The sequence below is a fragment of the Scyliorhinus canicula genome, chromosome 10, assembly GCF_902713615.1.
Source record: "Scyliorhinus canicula chromosome 10, sScyCan1.1, whole genome shotgun sequence".
Lineage (NCBI taxonomy): Eukaryota > Metazoa > Chordata > Chondrichthyes > Carcharhiniformes > Scyliorhinidae > Scyliorhinus > Scyliorhinus canicula.
In genome coordinates, this window is record NC_052155.1 from 159,255,798 (window position 1) to 159,278,240 (window position 22,443).

General features: G+C 44.7%; 1 protein-coding gene across 41 annotated transcripts in view; it reads right to left on the reverse strand.

The window, feature by feature from the left end:
* rims2a (regulating synaptic membrane exocytosis 2a) overlaps window positions 1-22,443 on the reverse strand; it is a 1,202,647-nt gene that overhangs the window by 410,973 nt on the left and 769,231 nt on the right. For 28 of the 41 annotated variants that reach the window (XM_038810037.1, XM_038809989.1, XM_038810036.1 and 25 more), the window contains 5 exons: window positions 20,368-20,439; window positions 18,223-18,379; window positions 10,994-11,104; window positions 9,142-9,207; window positions 613-723 (listed from right to left, as the gene is read on the reverse strand). In XM_038810037.1, coding sequence (XP_038665965.1) covers window positions 613-723; window positions 9,142-9,207; window positions 10,994-11,104; window positions 18,223-18,379; window positions 20,368-20,439 — 517 coding nt within the window. The remainder of the gene's footprint in view (window positions 1-612; window positions 724-9,141; window positions 9,208-10,993; window positions 11,105-18,222; window positions 18,380-20,367; window positions 20,440-22,443) is intronic. The other 13 variants (XM_038810031.1, XM_038810033.1, XM_038810034.1 and 10 more) reach the window with 2 other exon arrangements.

The following is a 22,443-nucleotide window of genomic DNA, read 5'->3' on the forward strand; positions in this document are numbered from 1 at the left end:
TGGAATTCTATTATTTCTCTTTCGCTGCTAGTGTTAAAAAGAAAGACAAATAATGAATGGCCTTATATTCCAATTGTCGTGGCGCATGTTTTGTTTTAGATTCAATCACACAATGCAAGCACCGCCTGCAAAGCCAGTAACTATTGCCATTCCTTGATAGCCTTGAAATTGAACCGTTTGCTGGGCCACAGCGGAAGGCTCTTCGGATTATGACACTGTTTCTGGACTGGAGTAACATGCAAGACAGGCCAGGTCAGGTCAGCAATCTTCATTCCCTAAAAACGGGACATGAGTGAACCAGCCAGATTTTTGCAATCCGATAGCTCCGTGGTCACTTATATTGACATCGGAAAAGAAATCAAATCTCCCATTTTTAAAAAAGACTGAATTCAAATTCTGCAAAAAAGGCAGCGGTGGCATTTGAATGATCAGCCTAGCTATCCAGTCATATAACCAATGCACTATCATACCCATAACCGCTGCACTACCTAATGAATCAGACAATATTTCCAACTGCATCACAGGGTCATGAGTAACGACATCTCTCTGACATCGGCAGACGTGAACAGATTAATAGTTCTTACAAAACGAGACCAATGTCAGGATTAGTACCTCTCAAGAACATTGTAAGCACCCTCAGAATATGCGCGGTTCATCTTTTGGGAACGAAGTAACCTTATTGCATCTTCCCGATAGAGAGGATAAACTATATGGTACATGTTGCTAAAAATAAAATAAAAGAGAAACATAACTACAATGATCTTGGGGGAAAAAAGCAACATCAGAGAAGTCAAACTTTTAAGTATTTACATTATGTACTACACTACTTTACTCCAGTACATTGTTAATGATACTGACATTATTTCATGCTATATATTCCACGTTTTACTGTACTTTAAATCCATGGAAGTGCAGTGAGGACAGTTGATAATGGTCTACTTATTACACAGTTACCTGCTGAATGTTAAAGGATTTCCTGTCCTTCAAATAAGCATCAAACTGTGGGGGATAGGAACATAGTCGGCAGGGGTGCAGAATGGAGATATGATTGCACAGATTAGCACAACTGTTAATGCTCCTATCAGATTGGGACCATAATGAACTCCGTGCAATTCTTCAATGTGCACTCACACAAATGTGGGCCGGAATTCCCCAGTCGTTGAGACTCTCTTTTCCCGCTGGCTGTGCACCCCCGTCCATGGGGTTCCTGGCGGAGTGGGGTGGCTTCAATGGAAATCCTATTGACAGGTGGCAGTGTAGAGAATCTCGCCACCAGCGAATGGCGCGTCGCTGCAAACCACACAACTGGGGAACCAGAGAATCCAGCCTGTGGTTTTGTGCATAGTTGAGAAACTTAATATGGAACATATAGGGCTCAATCTTCCAAGTTGTGGCAATTGCAGTTGGATTGCCACTCCGATCCTATTTTTTTTTTTTTTTTACACACTGTGGAATTCCATATTTCTGCCCCAGACTTCTGAACCGGGCATCTTCAGAAATGGGGAGCATACCTGTTCTGGGTGTTCTCCTTCATTGCACAGATTATCAGGGGAAGTCAAGACACCCCTTTTTAAGGCACTAGCTGGTGTATTCTAGTATATCTTCATTTACTAACTTTTCAGGGTGTTAGTGAATGAGTCCGAGTGACTTCGGTGGGCAGGTAGGTACGGGAGCAGCTGGGGCATGGTTGCAGCTGGGTAAGGGTGGGTGGAATGGCAGGGTGAGTAAGGTGCCAGCTGTGCAGGGTAGGTAGGGTAATTAGGTGGCAGGGTGATAGGTGATATGATGGTTAGGGTGGCAGAATAGGTAGGGTGGTGAGGGAGGGTTATGTAGAGTCCGGGGGAGTCAGATGGTCTATGGAGAGTCAGAAGATCGGGGCAGAGTCAGAAGGTCGGGCAGAGTCAGAATGTGGAATCGGAGGGTCGTGGAGTAGACTGAGGCTGTGATTTTGCGGCCATGTTCACCCTGAACGCAAACGGTGATGTGGGCACGGAGTGTCACAGGACTCAGAAAACAAGAAGAGAGCTGATGGGGTGCTGGAGGGAAGAGTGAGGGGTTGGCAGGTCAGGGAGTCAGTGGGCCAGGGTCTGAGGTTGGCAGGAGAGAGGTGAGGAGGGATCAGTGGGGATTTGGGGGATCAGTCATATAGGGCGGGATTCTCCCGTCCCCAGCAATCCTCCACACCTTCAGGGGCTAGGTCGGCGCCTGAGTGGTTTGTGCCCCGCCGACTGGCATGGAAGGCCTCTGGCGCCGTGCCAGCTGGGGCCGAAGGGACTCTGCCGGCCGGCCGGCCGGCGAGAGTCCGCGCATGGGTTGGCCATCGCTGAGACTGACACAGCCGACGCGTAGGAAAGGAGTGCCCCCCACGGCACAGGCCTGCCCGCGGATTGGTGGGCCCCGATCGCGGGTCAGGCCACCGTGGGGGCACCCCCGAGGGCCAGATTGCCCCACATCCCCCTAAGGACCCCGGAGCCCGTCCACACCGCCAGGTCCCGCCGGCAAGGGACCGAGTCTAATTCACGCTGGTGGGACCAGCAAAAAACCAGAGGGACTTCGGCATATCGTGGGCCGGAGAATTCGGGCAGCCCCGGGGCCCACTGAGTCACACCGGTCCCCGCCATTCTCCGAGGCGGGCGGCACGATTCACGCCTCGCCGACTTTTGGAGGGCCGAAGAATTCGGAGGACGACGGGGGCAGGATTCACGCCGACCCTCAGCGATTCTCTGACCCGCCCAGAGTTACTCCGGGGTTACACCTTGAATTTTTCAGTCTGACATTTCCTGGGTAACTATCCATGTAAGTGAGTCAGAACCCTCCAAAGTCTCAGGCCCTAACTCAATAGGACATCTTTTGAGGGTTCTGGACAGAGTGGAATTTCCCTTCAGAACTTGAACCGTCCTAAGTAATTCCCACACGGTCCTTGTGTTGAGAATTCTGGGGGTCCTGTGGTGCATCCTCTGGGGTCCATCCGGTCTCCGACCATCCAGAGATCGGAAGATCTGGGATCTGGTGCTTTGTATAATTGATTAAGAACTGATTATGGGTTATTTTGCACAAAGTGTCAGTTCTCTGTTCACTGACAGTGATATGCTCAGCAAGCAAACAAAGTCAACCTGTCCTAATTTATAATCGAAGTTGCACCCTTGGATAACAAAAATATTCCCAATTTTCAACCTTTTGCATGAGACTAAGATGAACATATATCAATGAACAATTACGTAAGGAATACTGGGTGCCTGCGGAGTGATTACACAGACAAACCATATTTTGGTAATGGCTTTGTGGAGCATCAATAAACAAGTAGAATGATTGCCTGGAGAATAATTGATCTTTTGGGGCACTCACGCAAGGATTAATTCAAACCTGGGAGATTACACAAGCAACAGCAGATGCCTGAAGGTAGTTACAAGCAATTGACTAAGTTCTGAAGCAAGATTATTGACCTGAAAACAAAACTTTGGGCTGAGTTTAATGAATTGAGGCTGGGGTGTGGTGGGGTGGAGGAAGCATTTGGTCAGGCGGGATTGTGCAGGGTGGGAATCTCGCCTCCTCTGTGCCTCTGTCCAATTAAGTATAGGACAGGAAGGCTTTGTGCAACCTTCCCACCTGGATGGAAATTAAGGGGCTTACTAGGACAATTAATGCCGACTTAAAAGACCTGGGGCGGAATTCTCCGACCCCCAGGAGGTTAGATAATCGCCTGGGGCCAGTGCAATCCCGCCCCCGCCGTGGCCCGAATTCTTCGCCACCCATGAATCGGCGGGGGCGGCAATCGTGGCGCACCGGTGGGCGGGCCCCCCGCGGCGATTCTCCGGTCCGCAATGGGCCGAAGTCCCGGCAGACAGGCCGTTCCCACCGGCGGGAATCAAAGCACGTCTGGTGCCGGAGGGATTGGCGGCGCGGGTGGGCGCCAGGGTCCTGGGGGGGCGCGGGGCAATCTGGCCCCGGGGGGTGCCCCCACGGTGGCCTGGCCCGCAATCGGGCCCACCGATCGCCAGGCGGGCCTGTGCCATGCGGGCAGTCTTTTTCTTCCGCCCCGCCATGGCCTTGACCATGGCGGGGGCGGAAGAGCCCCCCTCCCCAGCGCATGCGCCGGTATGACGCCAACAGCCGCTGACGCACCGGCGCATGCGTGGACTTCCGCCGGCCGGCGGAGCGGGAGCCACTCTGGCGCGGGCCTAGCCCCTAAAGGTGCGGAGAATTCCGCACCTTTGGGGAGGCCCGACGCTGGAGTGGTCACGCCACTCCGTCCCGCCGGGACATCCCGCCCCGCCGGGTAGGGGAGAATCCCGACCCTGATCTCGCGACTGCTGGTATTCAACCAATGGCGGGCAAGGGCCACGGAGTGCTGCAATTAAATGTCCCCTGTGAAGCCGGGATCCCTGACCGCAGGGTTCCTGCTGCTAATTAGGGACTTATTTCACTAAAAGTTTTCAGAGACTTGGTTGGTGGGGGTGCCACTGGTTTTAGTGATGGACATGGGCCCTCTCCCACACTTGTTACATTTTGTGCACCATTTATCTCTCCCCAGCTGCTGCCTGTTTTGTTGAGTAAGTACTTAAGCATTTTCTGTTTTATTTCAGATTTCCAACAGCCACAGTATTTTGCGTTAATAATAAAGATGTGCATCTGTGCACCTCAAACATAAAATTTTAATAGTTTTTTTAAAATCCTAATCAGGTAATTAATTATTCAGTCGGTATATATATATACATAAAACATATATGTGTATATAATCTATAATACATGTGGTGTTATTTTTGTGTATCAGCTGCATTGCTCAGTTTTCTCTGCTTATAATAATATTCAGAAAAAAATGTTAATGATTATGACCTTTTGACTGGAAGTTTATCAAGAAATAATGTACATTGATTACTGGAAAACTGTACATCAGCTTGAATGATCGTAGACTCCCTACAGCACAGGAGGCTATTCGGCCCATCGAATCTGCACCGACCCTCCGAAAGAGCACCCTAACCAGGCTCCCACCCTATCTCTGCAACCTTGTAACCCCACCTAACTTGCACATCCCTGGACACTTAGGGGAAATTTAGCATGGCCAATCCACCTAGTCTGCATATCTTTGGACTGTGGGAGGAAATCGGAGCACCCGGAGGGAACCCACGCAGACACGGGGAGAACGTGCAATCTCCACACAATCACCCAAGGCCGGAATCAAACCCGGGTCACTGGCTCTGTGAGGTAGCAGTGCTAGCCACTCTGCCGCCACCCAAATTCAAATTACATTAATTTAAGCCCTTTATCTGTATTTTTGTGACACTTTGAATTCTCGTGGATGAATCCCCAGTGTCACAGGACACTGTTTCCTCCTCATACGTTGAATGTATGAATGTTTTAATTCAGATATTAGCCATTATTTGAACTTAAAACTCGATCACAAAGATAACTATCAGAACAATGAAACACAGAATATTTGTTATTTTTGTTGCAAACTAAGTTAAGATTATTATGCAGTTAATTCCTGAGGAACCTGATGGGGTGTAAGGGGTGAGAAAATATTTCCCGAATTAGCTTGCTACTTTGTCTTCTTATTTTATTAGTGTATTCTTCAATTTCCCTCTAGATTGGGGAAGGAAGTAAAGGGCACAGTCTCTCCAAAAGGAAGAAGTGTTCCTCCAGGAAACCTTATGAAGATGACAAATCTGTGCTGGCTTCTTAATGAGGCTAAATGCCCCCAGTGAGATGGAAGAAATCAGTTACAGAGGTGACATTAAATAACGATGGTTCCATCAACATTTTCAAAGATGCAGGAATACCGCTTAGAAACAATAACTGTACAAGTCAAAAGCAACCAATAATGAAACTTGAAACACTACCATTTGATAGATCCGTGGAACACCTCTGCTTCACAAAAGCAAAAAAATGGGTTCCCATTAAAGAATCCTCAGAAACTCTGACTGCAATAGAGCAGAAACTATGGAGCTCAATACCTGTAATCGCGAAATAGTGTAACACAACACTAGAAATAGAACAGAATCTCATTTGGAAATGCTGAAACATCTTCCAGATTTACTTCTGAATAGCACGTTATAATAAATGAGATTCTGGTTGAACTTCAATCGTACACAAAATAAAGTACAAGCATCTGTACATATTTTAGTTGTATTATTTTCAATTCCTCAACAGAATTAAAGAATTGTTAAATAAGTAAGAGACCACGTGCACCAACACCATGTCGATCAGCCCAGCGAGACATATAACAAAGACAGGGAGTGAGTGAAGTCAGCATCATGCATTAAATGCAAAACAATAAAAGACAGCGAGAACATTTCAAACTAACTGCAGCTTATTTAAAGCGGTGTTGCTCTTTACAACCGGGTTCCATCACAAATCCAAGTTCTAACAAACCTAAATTTCAACCGTGTTCAGAAAAGTAAATTGTGCTAATGCTGAAAAAAAGAAGAGATTTTAGTCAGTTTTGTCGTTGATATTAATTGTGCTGTCTCAACTTTAGTCGGTGAAATTCTTGCCTTGGAGTTGGAGGGTGAGAGCTCAGTGAATTAAACACATAAGTCGAACTGTTATCGAACTGCAGTGCTGAGGGAGCAATGTATTGTCAGAGGTGCCATCTTTCAGATAATGCCAAATGGAAGCCACATCTCGTTATTCAGGTGTTTATTCAAAGAAGCACAGAGAGCTCCAGGTCTCCAGGCTAACATTCTTCCCCCAATCAGGACCATCAAAAGCATATTATTCGGTCTCTAATTGGAGTTACTGTTCTCATGCACATATTGCCTACATAATTAACTGCATTTAGTTTTTGGCTGTGAAATGCTTTCAGATGTCCTGAGGACAGAAAAGATTTGAAGGGACTGAGGATAGATCTATTCCTCAAGGCGCATAAACTGGAATTGAATTACAAGGACGGTTTCAAGGAACAGGATAGCATGATGGAGCAGAACAAGGTTTGCAACTGTGCGGCAGACCGCAGGGAGATTGAGATTGAGGAAGTATGGCATAATATAGGCCAGTCACAGAGGATGCCTTTTGTGATTTAATCACTGTAGGTTGCTGCTGGAAGCTGTGAGGTCATAGCTAGAGGTAGCTTAAAGAACATTTTCAGTGAAAGGCACACTCAAGCATTTTAAGATTAGGGATGAGTCAGAGATCGTCAAGAGCATTGTTTTACAGGAGGGGTTGGTGACAGTGGTTTTAAAAAGGGGGGGGGGTGATGGTTTTACAATGGGGCTGTTACAATGTCAACATGCATCAAAACCAGTAAACGAAACTGTGTGGTCAGGGGTTGATTAAAAAGAGGATTGTGAAAGCTGTTAAAAAGGCTTGCATTTATCTAGTGCGTTTCATGAACTGAGGATATCTCAAAGTGAATAATAATAAATGAAGCACTTTCTAAAGAATCCTGTAGGTGGGTCCCATGGAATGGATAGGCTTACAGCTGAGGGTGTCAAGGGAAGACCCGAGTCAGCGGACTTTCCATCAGTGCCATTGGATAGCAACTAGGAGATAGAAACCTGCCAGATTTTCTCTCTCTCTCACTCCCCCCCTCTACCGAGGCCAATCAAAACCTCACCAATTGAGCTCAATTAATTCAGAAAGTTTTGGACTGGGACCTTCCTGATTTGGGCAGCCCAGTCCCAATGCTAGCATTGCAGTCACTGATAACCCTGGGAGTTTTGTTTTTAACATCATACTGGGTTTTGTGAAGGAATAAGCAAACTAAAGGGCACTCCTGAGACACTGCACAAGATTACAACTGTGAGCGAAATGACTGACAGAGGAGAATATTTTAATACTTTATCAGACGAACCGACAACGAGAAGTTAATGAAGCGGCGTGCTTGCTGACTCAGCTGTGGGCTAACCAATGTGTTAATGAACGTTGATTCAAGTCCTTCACTCTGTTAGACTCAGCAACTCCTCATATTCATTTCACTCATTCATGTTACCAGCACCCATTGTTAAAATTATAAGATTTTAGAAGTCAACAAAAAAAATGGAATAAAGCAACCCATTAATTTGATTAAATTAGTTTTTAATACCAGCATGAGTTGCACTGCGATGACAGAAGATGGTGAAAAAGCACAAAAACTGTTAATGTCTACCACAGCACATCAAATAGTGACTGGCTTCATAGCACTCCTGTTGCCACAATAAGGATTGCATTTTACTAAGCAAATAAGCATCCCAGTAATCCTAAAATCCTATCATTTTTGTCCTATTATCATGAACCAAATAATGCTCTCTAAAATTGCAGCAGATTCATCAGTCTCTAAAAGAGAACACAGCTTAATGCCAGATTGAGCACCGTAACTTAACCTTTCTATGTCTCTTCTTTTCAGAAGTTGACTGAACTGCTGCATATGTACAGCTTTTCCACTCTCAAGTTCAGATTTTCAATGCTCATCATTTGCCCTTTTAACTGTTGCGTTATTTAAGCAATCCTGTAAACAAAAGTAATCTTTTATAATGGTTAATTTGCGCCTGAAAGCTCAACCGTGTCATTTTGGCAGACGTACATCCTACTCATTTATCAGCTTAAGAGAAAAAAAGGAAAAAGATAAGTTACAAGAAAATCATAATTAAGGATGAGCAACGTGACCGGGTAGTCTGCAATGTTATAAATTGTATCATCTGGATCTCTTGAGCACCTAAATATTGGATTTGCGTCCAAATATTCTTTCTGTGGCCTTTCCCTTTTGTGAAAATGATACAATGATATAAATGATACATTTTCACTTAGGGGATACCATGTTCAGCTCTCCAAAACCTTCCAAAATTGATTGTGGCCAGCCTTTATAATGCACATTATATTTTTTTTCTATCATTACATTCATGATTAATCATGTAGATGGCAGCATGCACATAGGTACATATTGTTTTAGTGAGATTTTAGCTGTCTAATGGTGTCTCTTCTCCATTTGGCAGCAAAACCTTTTGAAATGTGAAACTTTGGGCCCGATCTTAACTATTCAAAATTAACCTACACGTACAGTTAAAATCAGGCCCTTTGACTTGGAAAATCCAACATCGAGGAGCTCTAGTTTAAAGTTTAGAGTTTGATTTTATCCTGATGCTCATTCCTAGTTATAATATCCATACATACATGCATACATAGTCACACATAATAAAAACACACCAACACACCCATATTACAGTATACCTGATATCCTTGTGATGATGTTCGATGGCATGACTGTGTCTGGACCGAGGTAGTGTAAGATACTGACTGCAGCGATGTGGGAGGTAATGGAAAAGACAAATGTATGGCATTTGAAGAATGGCAGAAAGATCAGCAGCACCAGTGAGCAAAAAAGAGAAGAAAATGGAGAGAAATATGATGAACAGCATGTGCGAGAAGGTTATAGTCTCTAATCAAAAGCCAAGAGGAGCTTAAATGCTGCAAAATAAGTTCTTAGTGAAGATAATCTAGCAACTTCGAACAATCAGTTACTTTTATTTACACCCCATTTGTTTTAACTACAGGTTACCTATCTAACATTGCAAGACATTGCTAACATATGAAGTTTGCCTCCGATTGTGTTTTTATACACAGGATCAGAAGTGCGGAAATTCAAGGCATCAAAGGCCAGTTTGGTTAATTGATCTACAGCAAGGACACACTTGGAAATCTCCAAGGGAGAGAGGGGTTATTGCTTCATTTATCTTTCTACCCTTTGTCAAGTCTTCATGCACCATATAGCACTCCAGCCAAGATGATGGAATGGGGGAACCTGTTACCAACTCTGTAAATTGGGAACAGAAAAATGCACAATTTTGCCCTGATGACTGGCCCACCATATTTTTACATCTGCCCTCTATGGAAGTATTTGATGACATCTCCCTTTGATGGTATTATTAAGACCTGATCCTTACCATGTACAGGGTCACATTCACAAAGTAAGACTTTACCCCTTTGTGACTTCATGAGTTATTTTGGTGCATTACATCATGCACCACACTCTGGGAGTCACTAAACAGGAAACAAAACAGGAACCAGAGACACATAGCAAAGGTTTCCATACAACTCTATATGCCATGAACCGAAGTTCTGAACAGGAGAAAGCTTGGGCATGCAATATGGGTGGGGGTTGGTGAAAATAAGGATGTAAAGCATAATACCTGAGCCACTAAGAAAACATACCTACAAAAATGTTCCTTCTCTTACCCCCTACTCAAAACAATATCTATGTTTTCGATCAGAGAATATACTGGCCAACATAAAATGATCTATTTGATGAAACCAACCATCAGCAGCCAAGACTTCTTTCTAAAACTGCTGCCTTTTATCTTAAACAACAGCAATTAATCCTTTATTGTGCTGACTGGTGTTGAGAGAATACTGTATCACTTTTACCCGCTCCCTATTCTGGAAGTGAATGTTGAAAGCAATTTAACAATCACCCTTGGCACAACAAACAAAATTTCAGTTTCCTACAAAAGAAAAAGAATGACAGCAAAGCCAAATAATCTACCATTGGGCAGTTATAGATTTAAAACTCCCTCGCTGGTATCAGAAAAATATACTGAATGCTTGAGAATTTAAAATGCATGCTGAATATCACTTTTGGTATCTACAGTGCAAATTGAAACTCAAGTAATCTGGTGGATCAAACTTTTTGTCACTGCCATATTCAAGCTGATGTAAAAAATGTTGCTTTTCAACATTTTTGAGGGTTGTGACTGCATTTAGGATAAACGTTAGCCATATTGCAATTTATTCAGAAGAATAGTCCACCCAGAATCGTATTAATTAAGAAAAGACCTGTGGTACCACAAACGTTTCCGATTCTATTTTTTAAAATTCAGATTAATTCTGAAGGCAGTATACAGGACCAAAACACACACATCCACTTGTAAGCTTCCAATAATATTGAATACTCAAAGCAACAAAGCACTGAGCATTGGTTGCCCATGCTAGCTTATAGCAGTCCAAGCTCATTTCCAGTTGGTTCCACATTTAAAAATATCACACGCTTTCCTGGAAAAGAAAACAATCAGTAATTTCTGATTACCTCTCTCTCTCTGGAGAATAGTGATCATCCTGCGTTCTATGTCTGTCCATTCGGCTGATGGTGTTGTACTGTTGCGAACAGCGACTGCTTCGAGGGCCCAGCTCTGAGCTTCTGCAAAACACAAGTCAGCCATTGGAGCAGTCTTTTTTTTTCAGAATCCACGGCACCAGCTGGATCTCCGTATGGGTCAGTGACTCAAAAATGGAGACGCTACTACTTCGAACATTAGATCTGACATTACAAAACAAGGTGGCATGTAAAACAGGCTGCCGATTCACTGTCATCTGTTTTGCACAACAGCTGAAGACCAATTTCACCTCAACTGCCTTGTCACGGATTTCACATATTTTACTTGTTTAATATTGCATACTTTTCTCATACTGAAATCAGCAGATGTACCTTATTGACATTAGAGCTTTATCCAATTACGTTTTCCGTGCAACCTCACCCAGTGTCAACTCACACAGTGTTCCCCATGGGCTGACCTCAGGACCATGATGAGATTAAAGAAAGTTCTCGCATGTCTATTAAATTCACTATTTAAAAAAGACTCTCCTTGATAAAAACACGTTCACGACACTTAACTCCCTTCAAAGCCTTATAAGAGCAAGTATTTAAAGAACAAAGACAAGTACAGCACAGGAACAGGCCTTTCGGCCCTCCAAGCCTGCACCGACCATGCTGCCCGTCTAACCTAAAATCTTCTGCACTTCTGGGGTACGCATCCCTCAATTCCTATCTCATGTATTTTTCAAGACGTCCCTCAAACATCACTATCGTACCCGCTTACACTACCTCCTCCGGCAGTGAGTTTCAGGCACCCACTATCCTCTGTGTAAAAAAACTTCCCTCGCACATCTCCTCTAAACGTTGCCCCTCGCACCTTAAACCTATGTCCCCTAGTAATTGACTCTTCCACTCTGGGGAAAAAAAGCTTTTGACTATCCACTCTGTCTTTGCCCCTCAGAATTTTGTAGACTTACATCAGGTTGCCCCTTAACCTCCGTCGTTCCAGTGAGAACAAGCCGAGTTTGTCCAATCTAGCTAATGCCCTCCATACCAGGCAACATCCTGGTAAACCTCTTCTGTACCCTCTGCAAAGCCTCTACATCCTTCTGGTAGTGTGGCGCCCAGAATTGAACACTATATTCCAAGTATGACCTAACTAAGGTTCTATACAGCTGCAGCATGACTTGCCAATTATTATACTCAATGCCCCTACAAACAGCAAAGGTCCCAGCACTGAAACCTGTGGAACACCACTAGTCACAGCTCTCCATTCCGAAATTTGTACGCATAGTATCACTTCAAAGACTTTATAAACATTTAGAGCTGTCAATCGAACTATGAACTCACAGGCACCCCACTATGATAGGTTGTGAAACCAGTCCTACTGCACTAATCTTGTAATGGTAACCTTCAGCCTTATGTCAACAAGCATGGTGGAATAGCAAGTACTGATACTTTTCAACACTGCAGTTTATTCAAATATTTAAAAGCTGGAAGATTTAAATGCTGACTGATTTGATAGCACTCCTTGACAGCTCTCTCAGTTTCTTTGACAGTTCCAATGACCTTGACAGTTCCAACAAATTTATTTACTCTTTATTCACAATCATATCTACTTTTAACAATCCCAAAGAATTCTTGACCTTTCTCAAAAGGCACATGACGTCTCTTATGAGACCATATCCAAAAGGGTACCGTCCCTCTCCAAAGAGCTCAGTAAGTCTTTCTCCTAGGTCTAATGTGTACAAATCATATTTATGGTGGCGATCTACCGGCCTCATCACACCTGGTTCAGGATGCAACGAGGCCATTAAAACTTGTAAGAGGCCTCTCGTGAGATTTAACGGCCTTGTTGCGCCTCACGATCTCGAACAAGATTTCGCCAGACATCACAGTCTGGATCCTGCCCAAATTGCAAAGGGAATTCAGATTGAAAGATCGATTTCATCCTGCATTGGCGAATGGAGCCCGTTTCAGAAAATGGGACGAAGTCCGGCCTTGGCAGGGCGTTCCTGACATGGGACTCTATTTTATTTTCGGTAAATCGCACCCTCCCTCTCCCTCCTTGCAAAAAACAGAACAGACTGTAGGCAGCTGTACTTTAACACGCGCAGCTGGTCTCGTGAACAATGGGCGTTCACAGTTTGACTGGCCCCTATTTTCCCCCAAGTTCCCACCCTGTGCAAAAAATTGCAAAGAGAATTCAGATTCAGGCACCCAGCATCATTTTCACAAAGGTGGAGAGTCTGTCCATCTGCACAAAACTTCAGGCCTCCGTTCACAGGGGAAAAGAAACCTCTGCACACTCAGATGAAAATAAATATTATCTAAACAAGACCCATCACAACATAGAACATAGAACAGTACAGCACAGACCAGGCCCCTCGGCCCTCGATGTTGTGCCGAGCAATGATCACCCTACTCAAACCCACGAATCCACCCTATACCCGTAACCCAAGAACCCCCCCTTAACCTTACTTTTTTAGGACACTACGGGCAATTTAGCATGGCCAATCCACCTAACCAGCACATCTTTGGACTGTGGGAGGAAACCGGAGCACCTGGAGGAAACCCACGCACACACGGGGAGGACGTGCAGACTCCGCACAGACAGTGACCCAGCCGGGAATCGAACCTGGGACCCTGGAGCTGTGAAGCATTTATGCTAACCACCATGCTACCGTGCTGCCCTCAACTACCGTGCTGCCCTCATGGAAACATGGACGTCCAAAGTAATTTTTGGAATTAATTTTGTTGAATTGGAGCTGTCAAGAATCAATAAGATGACAATTGTAAGGATATTAAAGTTCTATTGGGAGTTTAGGCAGGAAGTGTATACCTTCAGTTTGCAAACATAGCTGTCTAATAAGATTAAAAATATAAGAACATAAGAAGTAGGAATAGGAATAGGCCATATGGTCCCTCGTGCTTACTCCTCCATTCAATCCAGTCCATGGCTTATTAGCTTCCTCATTCCATTATCCCTTTCCCATTATCCCTTGATTCTCTAAGAGACCCAAAATCTGTCGATCTCAGTCTTAAATGTACGCTCAATGATGGAGCATTCATAAATCAGAAGTTCAGATTTTCACTGAGACTTGGGAAACATTTAAAAATAGTGGGCAGGACCGTAAGCTACGTCCCAACTCCACTTCCAACAGATGCCATTTTTGACAGAAGCGGGAAGGGGGGGGGGGGGGGAGAATGACACGGATGGGAAGCTTGAACTCAGCAGGGCCATTTGGTTTGACTGCTCAGTTCAAATTCCCATCGCTGCAATGCTCTTAAACTGCAGTGTCGAACCATGATTTTTTGCATGAGGTATTGAAACTGGAGAAGCGTGGATTTAAGGTCTATTTAAGTGTCCTGATCTGAAATAATTTAAATATCAGCTCTTTAAAACTGGTGAACAAACATTCTGCAGTTTTCAGCCAGAGTAGAAAAAAGGATACTTGCTGCTGAAGTACATTGATTTGCAGGAAATCTGTTGTGGTTTCGAAGGGAAAAAAGCCACCTGGTTTTTGAAACTTCAGGAATCTCCATTATTTAGATTTCCCAAGGATTGTTCTTCTATCGGAGTACATTATGAATGTTTGGCTGAGTTTCAGAAAGTCCATATCCACTTATTTCAGCAGGGTACTGTGTTCCAATTTTTCTTGACAATGTAAAGAGATTATTAAAGGTTTGTCTTTGATATGGCAAAGGAAATAGAGGTTTATTTGTTTTTACAACAGATTAACTACTTGAGGGGATTTCCATTTTTATCAGATGAATTTTATGAATGAGAGTTTTTTTTCAATTGAAGGGTGTTTAAATGAGAGCTCTACTAGCTTATTAGAAGTTTATTTGTTTTTCATTCTCATTTCCAGACATGGCTCCTTGGATTTTACCACAGTGGATAATGGGTAAGTAACTATGGAAGATACATGGAGGCATGGGCATATTGCAGGTCTTGGAGATATGAAGGAGAATGAAGGGGACATGGGAAACATGATGGGGTATGGAAAGAGCACTAGGGAATGAGGTAGCATGGAGGATATAAGGGAACATGGGGAAATGTAGCAGCCTGAGGGATAGGAAGACGTGTAGAAAGACCATTGGGGATATGAGAATGCATGAAGAAGGCATGGGGCGTTTGTGAGGCGTGGAGGTGTCATGGTGGTTGGCGTGGGGGGGGGGGGGGTCAAGGGATGAGGGTTTATGGGCCTTGAATGCAACTGAGCCAAAATCCCAGAGAACCAAAGCAAGCCTTTTAACCATTCCACCTTGGCACTCACACATCTGCATTGCCACCGCTGAACTTCCCCCAGAGGCAGCAGGCTTGAATCCATCCCATTTACCGCCTGACCCCACCCCACCACCACCACAACCACCACCACCACCATCCTCTTCCTGAAGCACTATGGTGCTTCAGCCCCTTTTTCCAACTCAACCTCCCTGCTTCTTACATGAAAATCTGGTCCATAACCAGTAATATCAGTGGAGAAAAACTATTAGGAGAAATTCGAGAAATTAAAAGCTTACAAATCTCCAGAACCCGATAGACAGTATCCTTGGATTCTAAAGGAGATAGCTACAGAGAAGCATTGGCTATGAATTTTCAAAGTTCCCTCAATCCCAGATTGATCACAGCAGACTGGTCTTGAGACTGCAGAGAGCTAGGATTTTCAGGGGATCAAGCAGCTAAGTGGCCTTGAGAAGGGCCTGCCACCAGAAGCAGCAGGCCCAAGGCAGAAATGGAGGCAGATACAATTCCAGAGCAGGCATGTTAAACAGTCTGCATTCCCAAAAACCCTTGTGTCAGTTCTTCGGGTGCAATTAATGGATCATCTCTTAACAGCTGCCCCTTCTGACCACTTTAAACAACGCCCCCTCCTTCACCCTACCCTCCCGCTCTACTCACCACTCACCACTTATTCACTTTATGAACAAAATTCACAATCCCTATTGTAATAGTTGGAAGCTGTAAAATAAAGCCCATTAAACACCCGGAGTAAACAGACTCATCAAACCAGCTATGTAAATTGAGCGAAACACTTGAAAAACAACTTGGCACTTGTATTCCAGCCAAGAACCAATAAAATTATCTGCATAAACAAACAAGACTTCAGAACTGCTATCTCAACAGACGTCTAGATCGAATACACAAAAGCAATGGGAAGAGCTTAAATGTTTGGACTTGTTAACATACTAGCCTTCGCTTTCAATACTGTAAAATATACAACACTATTTTTCCCACTTCACAAACTTTTAAAAATTAATTTGAAGGATTTTCTACATTTACAATGTTGATGTTTTACTTGACAACTTGCCTGTTGGCAGAAGTGACAATTTTGTTAAATGGGTAGTTACCGCTTCCAGTCACAACCCTGTCATGACTCACCTTAATAAACACGGTTGCAACTCATTGCACCAGCAGTTAATGATGAACAGTAATTGGGGGGGGGGGGGGGGGGGGGGAGAGAACAGTAATGGGGGGGGGGGGAGGGGGGCTTTAACTTCCATTTTAAACTCTTTCCATCTCCAATGCACAGTTCATTCCGCCATCCAGCTGCTGTAATACCAAATAGTTGCTAAGGTTTGACTGCCTCCATGAAAACTTTAAAAAAGCTTGCCACATACAATAAGCCCACATTGCTGCCAATTGCCTCTGTAATAGGAGCAGGTAGGTACCGGCATCTGACCCTCCCTCACCCACAGGAAAATGGACATGTGCAGAAAAGGAGGCTGGACCTTTTGTGGATCACTTGGTGGCCATTTTTGGTCCCGGTTGGGACCATTCTCTGTTTTACTAGTTCAAACACAAACTTAATACAAATGCACATGACTTTGTATGTTAGTAAAAAAAAAAGAGAGTATGGAGAAACATAACTGGGCTGCTCGACTCAGCATCTGCAATTAAAGTTATCATACATAGCACACATCAGTGAAAACAAAAATGTAGCAGATTACAATTCTCTCCCTATATTGTAGACAATTACATTAATGGAAACTCACAAAATCTGCAACTCTGAGATATGCAAATTATCAGGCTGCGAGTCTTCCTCTTTCTAACTATTAAGCATGTTACTAATAGCTGCACCCATAAACAGCTCTAATGAATATTGCATATTAGGTGCCAACAAAACAATCAGTGGTTTTTCCCTAATCCCTTAATTAACAGATTCAATTCAGCAAACAATAGTTTGGACTTCTGCACATAGGAGACAGACAGTGACTGCACTGCCCGACACAGCATGGGCAGAATTCTACACTCGAGGTTAAAGTCGAGGCCGGTCTGCCTCCACTTGGATGGCTCACGTTGCAGGAACTTAGTGGCCATTGGGCTGTTAATTGACTTTAGGTGAGCTTTCTCCATTGGGGAGCGGTGTGCACTGCTGAGATCGCATACAGTACCCAATGGAAAGGAGCGGAAAGTGTCCAGGCTTCAATGTAAGTCTTTGGCGGGGCCAGGCTAATAGACCTGGCAAGAGTGGTGGTGGGAGGGTGGGATCATCAGGGTACAGGCGTAGGGGGAACCCTTTGGGGAGTTCTGATGGACAAAAAGGGGCCTGGCTAGGAGGCACCCCTCCTTTTCCCTGCCACCAGTCTGCCAGGTTTTACCTGGCAGTGTGGACACTTGGCGCCACCTTCCCCTGCAGGTTGTAGAATCCCAGCGGCAGTGGAGTAGGCCATCAACTGGCCCATGGGTGAACAGGCCACCTGACCAGTCACTGGTAAAACTGCAGCAGGATTGGTAGGCAGCAGGTATGGAGCGACTGTCTTGGAACCAAGTTTTATGATCCCCTCCCCTACCGTCTTGTCTTGAGGGGGCTATTAGAATTACAGCTCACAAGTGGGAGAAGCAGTATCCTGAAGTTTGCCACTGATATCCCATGTCAATTTCTGGATCAAAAAAAAGGTTTGATTTTGGTATAAACATGGAGGGTGATTTAAGCTTGAAATTGGTTGCTGATGTAAAAATGCTCCAACAGTTCATTTCGTACTCACCAGCACTGGTTTCCTCTTTTTTCCCCCTCATTTTCAGCATCAATGTGAAGAGGTTTTACATCTCTGCTTGGGTTTTGTGCTCAAGGTATCTTTCAAGCAACATCTCCTCAAGTTAGTTGCCCAAATCAGAATGTATGTGAACAAATAAGTTTAATATCTTATGATCTTAATCTCACCCTTTCACATGCTGTTCCTTCCCTGCATTATCCTAGATCCATGCTTAACCCTACCTTTGAGAAGGAGGAACACTGGGGGATCGGGAACGGGTCCTGCCCATATTGTCCCCACGAAGTGATGAGCCTGATTGTGAACAATGGTTTGATGACATTACTTGCTCTGGAACTGATAATGTTGAACTCTGGATATCTCTCCCGTTGTGTCTATAATCTGTGGTGAGAAACGTGAGGAAAAGAGCAGTTTAGAATATTTTATGTTTCTTCTCATACAACAGTAAAGCACAGCGGTGTAGAAATTTGATTTGAGCGATTGTGAATTAGCAACTTCTTCCAGTCCCCTTTACTGCTGAAGTCAAAGGACTGTTGATTTGCAATTGCCTATTTTGTGTGACCATCAAAAACAAATTAGATTTTTAATGGCAAACTAGATCCCCATCACTTTGTTACAAGATAGCCATTAACCTTAAATACATATTGAATAACAATGCTTTCAAAGAAGATAGAACATAGAACATAGAACAGTACAGCACAGAACAGGCCCTTCGGCCCTCGATGTTGTGCCGAGCAATGATCACCCTACTCAAACCCACGTATCCATCCTATACCCGTAACCCAACAACCCCCCCCCTTAACCTTACTTTTTAGGACACTACGGGCAATTTAGCATGGCCAATCCACCTAACCCGCACATCTTTGGACTGTGGGAGGAAACCGGAGCACCCGGAGGAAACCCACGCACACACGGGGAGGACGTGCAGACTCCACACAGACAGTGACCCAGCCGGGAATTGAACCTGGGACCCTGGAGCTGTGAAGCATTTATGCTAACCTCCATGCTACCGTGCTGCCCCCTCTCACTTGGCCCTACACTAAAATTCCCTTGGCCCTACACTGACATTTCTCAATTTAAAAAAAAATGACTGTTAAGTCTAATTTACTTTGTGGAGTAAGCTAGGAAATATGGAATTATTTTGCAAGCATAACCACACGTCCCCTCCATTGGCGCCCAAGCACAAGATTGATAATTATCGACTGATACCGAGCCAACAATTCTCTGTGAGTTAACTTTTCCTTGGCTTTAAAGTAATCAGGGGCTGGATTCTCCAAAAATGGGGCTATGTCCCCACGCCAGTGTCAAATCGCTGGCGTTTCACTCTCGACTTTCCTTAAGAAAGTGCAGAGTGATTCTCCTACCTGCAGGGGGCAAGCAAGGCCCTGGAGTGCTCCTTGCAGTTCTGGCTGCGGATACGGGGCCCAACACTTCCAGTCGGAGGTCCACACCTGCGGATGGCGGCGGCCTGCGGCGGCCGCCCCGTGCAATCTGGTGGACTCACACCGCAGACCATGATAAACGAAGTAGGTCCCCCCGAAATTGCGCGCGGCCACGGATCGGTGCCACCCGATCGCTTACCTGGCCGTCTGTGTGACCCCCCCCGGTGAAGGACCCCACACCATTGACAGGCACCTCTGTCAATGGCCCCCTACCCGTGTCACGTAGACCGCGTGCGCGCAATTCGTGGCGATTCTCCAGGGACCGGAGAATCGCTTCAGCGTTGCCAGCCACGATTCCCGTGCAAACGCCCATCCTCCACCCCCACGCCGAACGTGATTTCGGCACGGAGCCTCGAAGAATCCCGCCTAGCTTGAAAACAATTACATCTGGTATAAAGGCCAGAATTCTCTGGCTGTTGAGATTTTCTGTTCTCACCGGCAGCGTGCCCTCACCCATGGGTTTCCCAGGGGCGTGGGGTGGCTGCAATGGGGCGTGGTATTCTCCACTGGTGGGATTCTCCGCCGGCTGGATTCTCCGTTTTGCTGGCGCCCGGGGGTTTCCCAACGGCGTGGGGCTGCCCCACAATGGGCAATCCCAATGACCGGCCAGCGTAACGGAGAATCCCGCCGACGGGTTGAGGCAGAAATGTGGTTCGGCGGGGCGTAGACTCCCGCCCAATACATCCCATTGACAAGCGGCGGGAGTAGACAATCATCGCACCGCCAGTGAAACACGCAGCTGGGAGTCCGGAGAACCCAGCCCATAAAGCTATAACATCTTTGACTCTCAACTGTTCATTTGCTCTGACTTCGAGCTCTACAGAAATCGGTGAAACTGATTGAGTATCTTTACTTTGATTGAAGTACTGTGGAATTTGTAAAAGGGGGTGGAGAACGGAGGGGAGTGCCCTTGTTTAGCTTCCGTACCTGAAGAAACAACCCCAATCCCATCATCGCAGTCGTAGTCGGAGACTTCACTGTCGCTGATGCGTTGAGATCCTAAAATTTAAAAAAAATAACGTGTTGCAAATGACTGATATGTTTTCACAGAAGGGCTTCCAGTGATTATTTTTGTCTCATACACATAAAGAAATAAAGCTAGGTTTACTGGGAAAAGGGATTTGATTCTCAGGGCTAGAAAGCAGGTTTATTCATGAATAAGTGACTGTACTTACCAACTGGAATACAAGTGAAGCTGTAATATCAGATTCTCATGTACTATATGCAAGAGCATGCTCATACTAACTAGATATATTGGAAATCATTCTGCCCAATTTATAAAGGCCTCCAAATTCAGAAAGGTGATTGTTTTTAATTGTCTTTCTTCCCCAAATTGTGATATTTGCAAATTATACTGTTGATTCAAATATTTGTATATAGGCATAGAAAGAAGAAAGCGTTGCCTGCTCGTCACAAATCTGGAGAAATTTTGGGGTAGAATCAGGACGGAATTTTGCAATTTTTTGGCAAAGTGCTATCTCAGGTGGGAAAAGCAAAGGGTAGGCAGCCTGCCAGCATTTCCGCCATATTTTTAAATGCTTTGTCGGGAAAAAAATGAAAGGGTGGGTCCTGCAATGCCATGCTGGCAGGGTGGGGCGAGAACGGTGCCTCCCGCATGGATCTCTCGCCCCCACCCCCTATGGAACACCCGCAGTGCCTGGACATGACCCTTTCTCCCCCTGGGGGCTGTACTCACCTGTGCACCTCCAGCAGGCTCTGCTCACCTGGAGCAAGTCGTGGGAGACTTGTCGTGATTCACGTAAAAGTGAATGGACAGTTTAATTTAAGTTTGAACTGAGGGGAAGGATGGAGGAGTTCGACAATTCATGGGCATCATTCATTATGCACTTTCAAGAACTGGATAACATCAAATATTAGTTGGGGGAGGTGGGTGGGAGGGTTGGGGGGAGTGGGGGCGATGAGTGTTAATGGTGGCCATGGGTGATTCCTGGTTCCTTTTTGTCATTTGTTTATGTGAACATGTGGGCGAATGCTTTGGTTTTGGTGGGAGGATGGGATCGTTGTTATTGATATAGGGATTGACATATTTGTTACTGATTATTGTTTATTACTGATTATTGTTTATTGTTGGTGACTGTAAATTTGGGAGAAAATGTGAAAAAGGAGGAAAATAAAGAGATATTAAAAAAAAACACATAGTCCTGATACGCACAGTTAAACAGATGCAAATGGGGATACAAGTTTTAAAATTGGGATTCTGTTAAGTCATTGACTCGGGTGGGGACAATCAATCGGGAAAATCCAGGAGTCTATAAGCTGTTTTGAGACACCCATCTACATCCCAGAAACGGGAGCAGAAAATCCCCCCCCCCCCCCCCCCCCCCCCCCCCCCTCTGCCCGCCAACTCCAGATTCAGGAGCCAGTCCCTGTGCTTATGTCTGGCCTCTGTAATCTGGCAGTGCACCTGGAAATTCAATTTAATTTGGGTCTAAAAGCCTCTTGTGATCTCACAAAAGTCCAGGAGGTGATTCATGAATGAACCAAAATCTGAACTGAACAAAAATCAGTAACAAGTGAAAAAAGGTTTGTTCAATTTCGCCATGTCGGATAAGTTCAGAAAAAGTACCTTTTCGGAAATCATTCTTTTTTAAAAAAACTTCAAATGGCAGAAAAAGGAACTAATGATTGTGGGAACAGTAAGAAAGGGCATTTGAAGCATTGGCACAAAGTCTGCACATGTTATACTTTCACAAGATAGGAATAAATAAGGATGATTTTGATCATCTGGCCCACCAGGCTTTTGAAGACTCATTGTCACAATTTTTATCTTCCCAAGGCTTGGCGGCAAATCATTACTTCTCAATTTCTTGCTGAATGAAAAATCTGCAGATTTCTTCAGTGGACAAATCCACCAACCCAACATTCACTGTGCTCTGCGTAAGAATATATCCTACAATTTATCTATTAATCAGTTCCTCATCATGAAAGCCTACATAATGATCTTCTGGTATCAGGAGCAGTGATGCACTGAACTTACAGTAT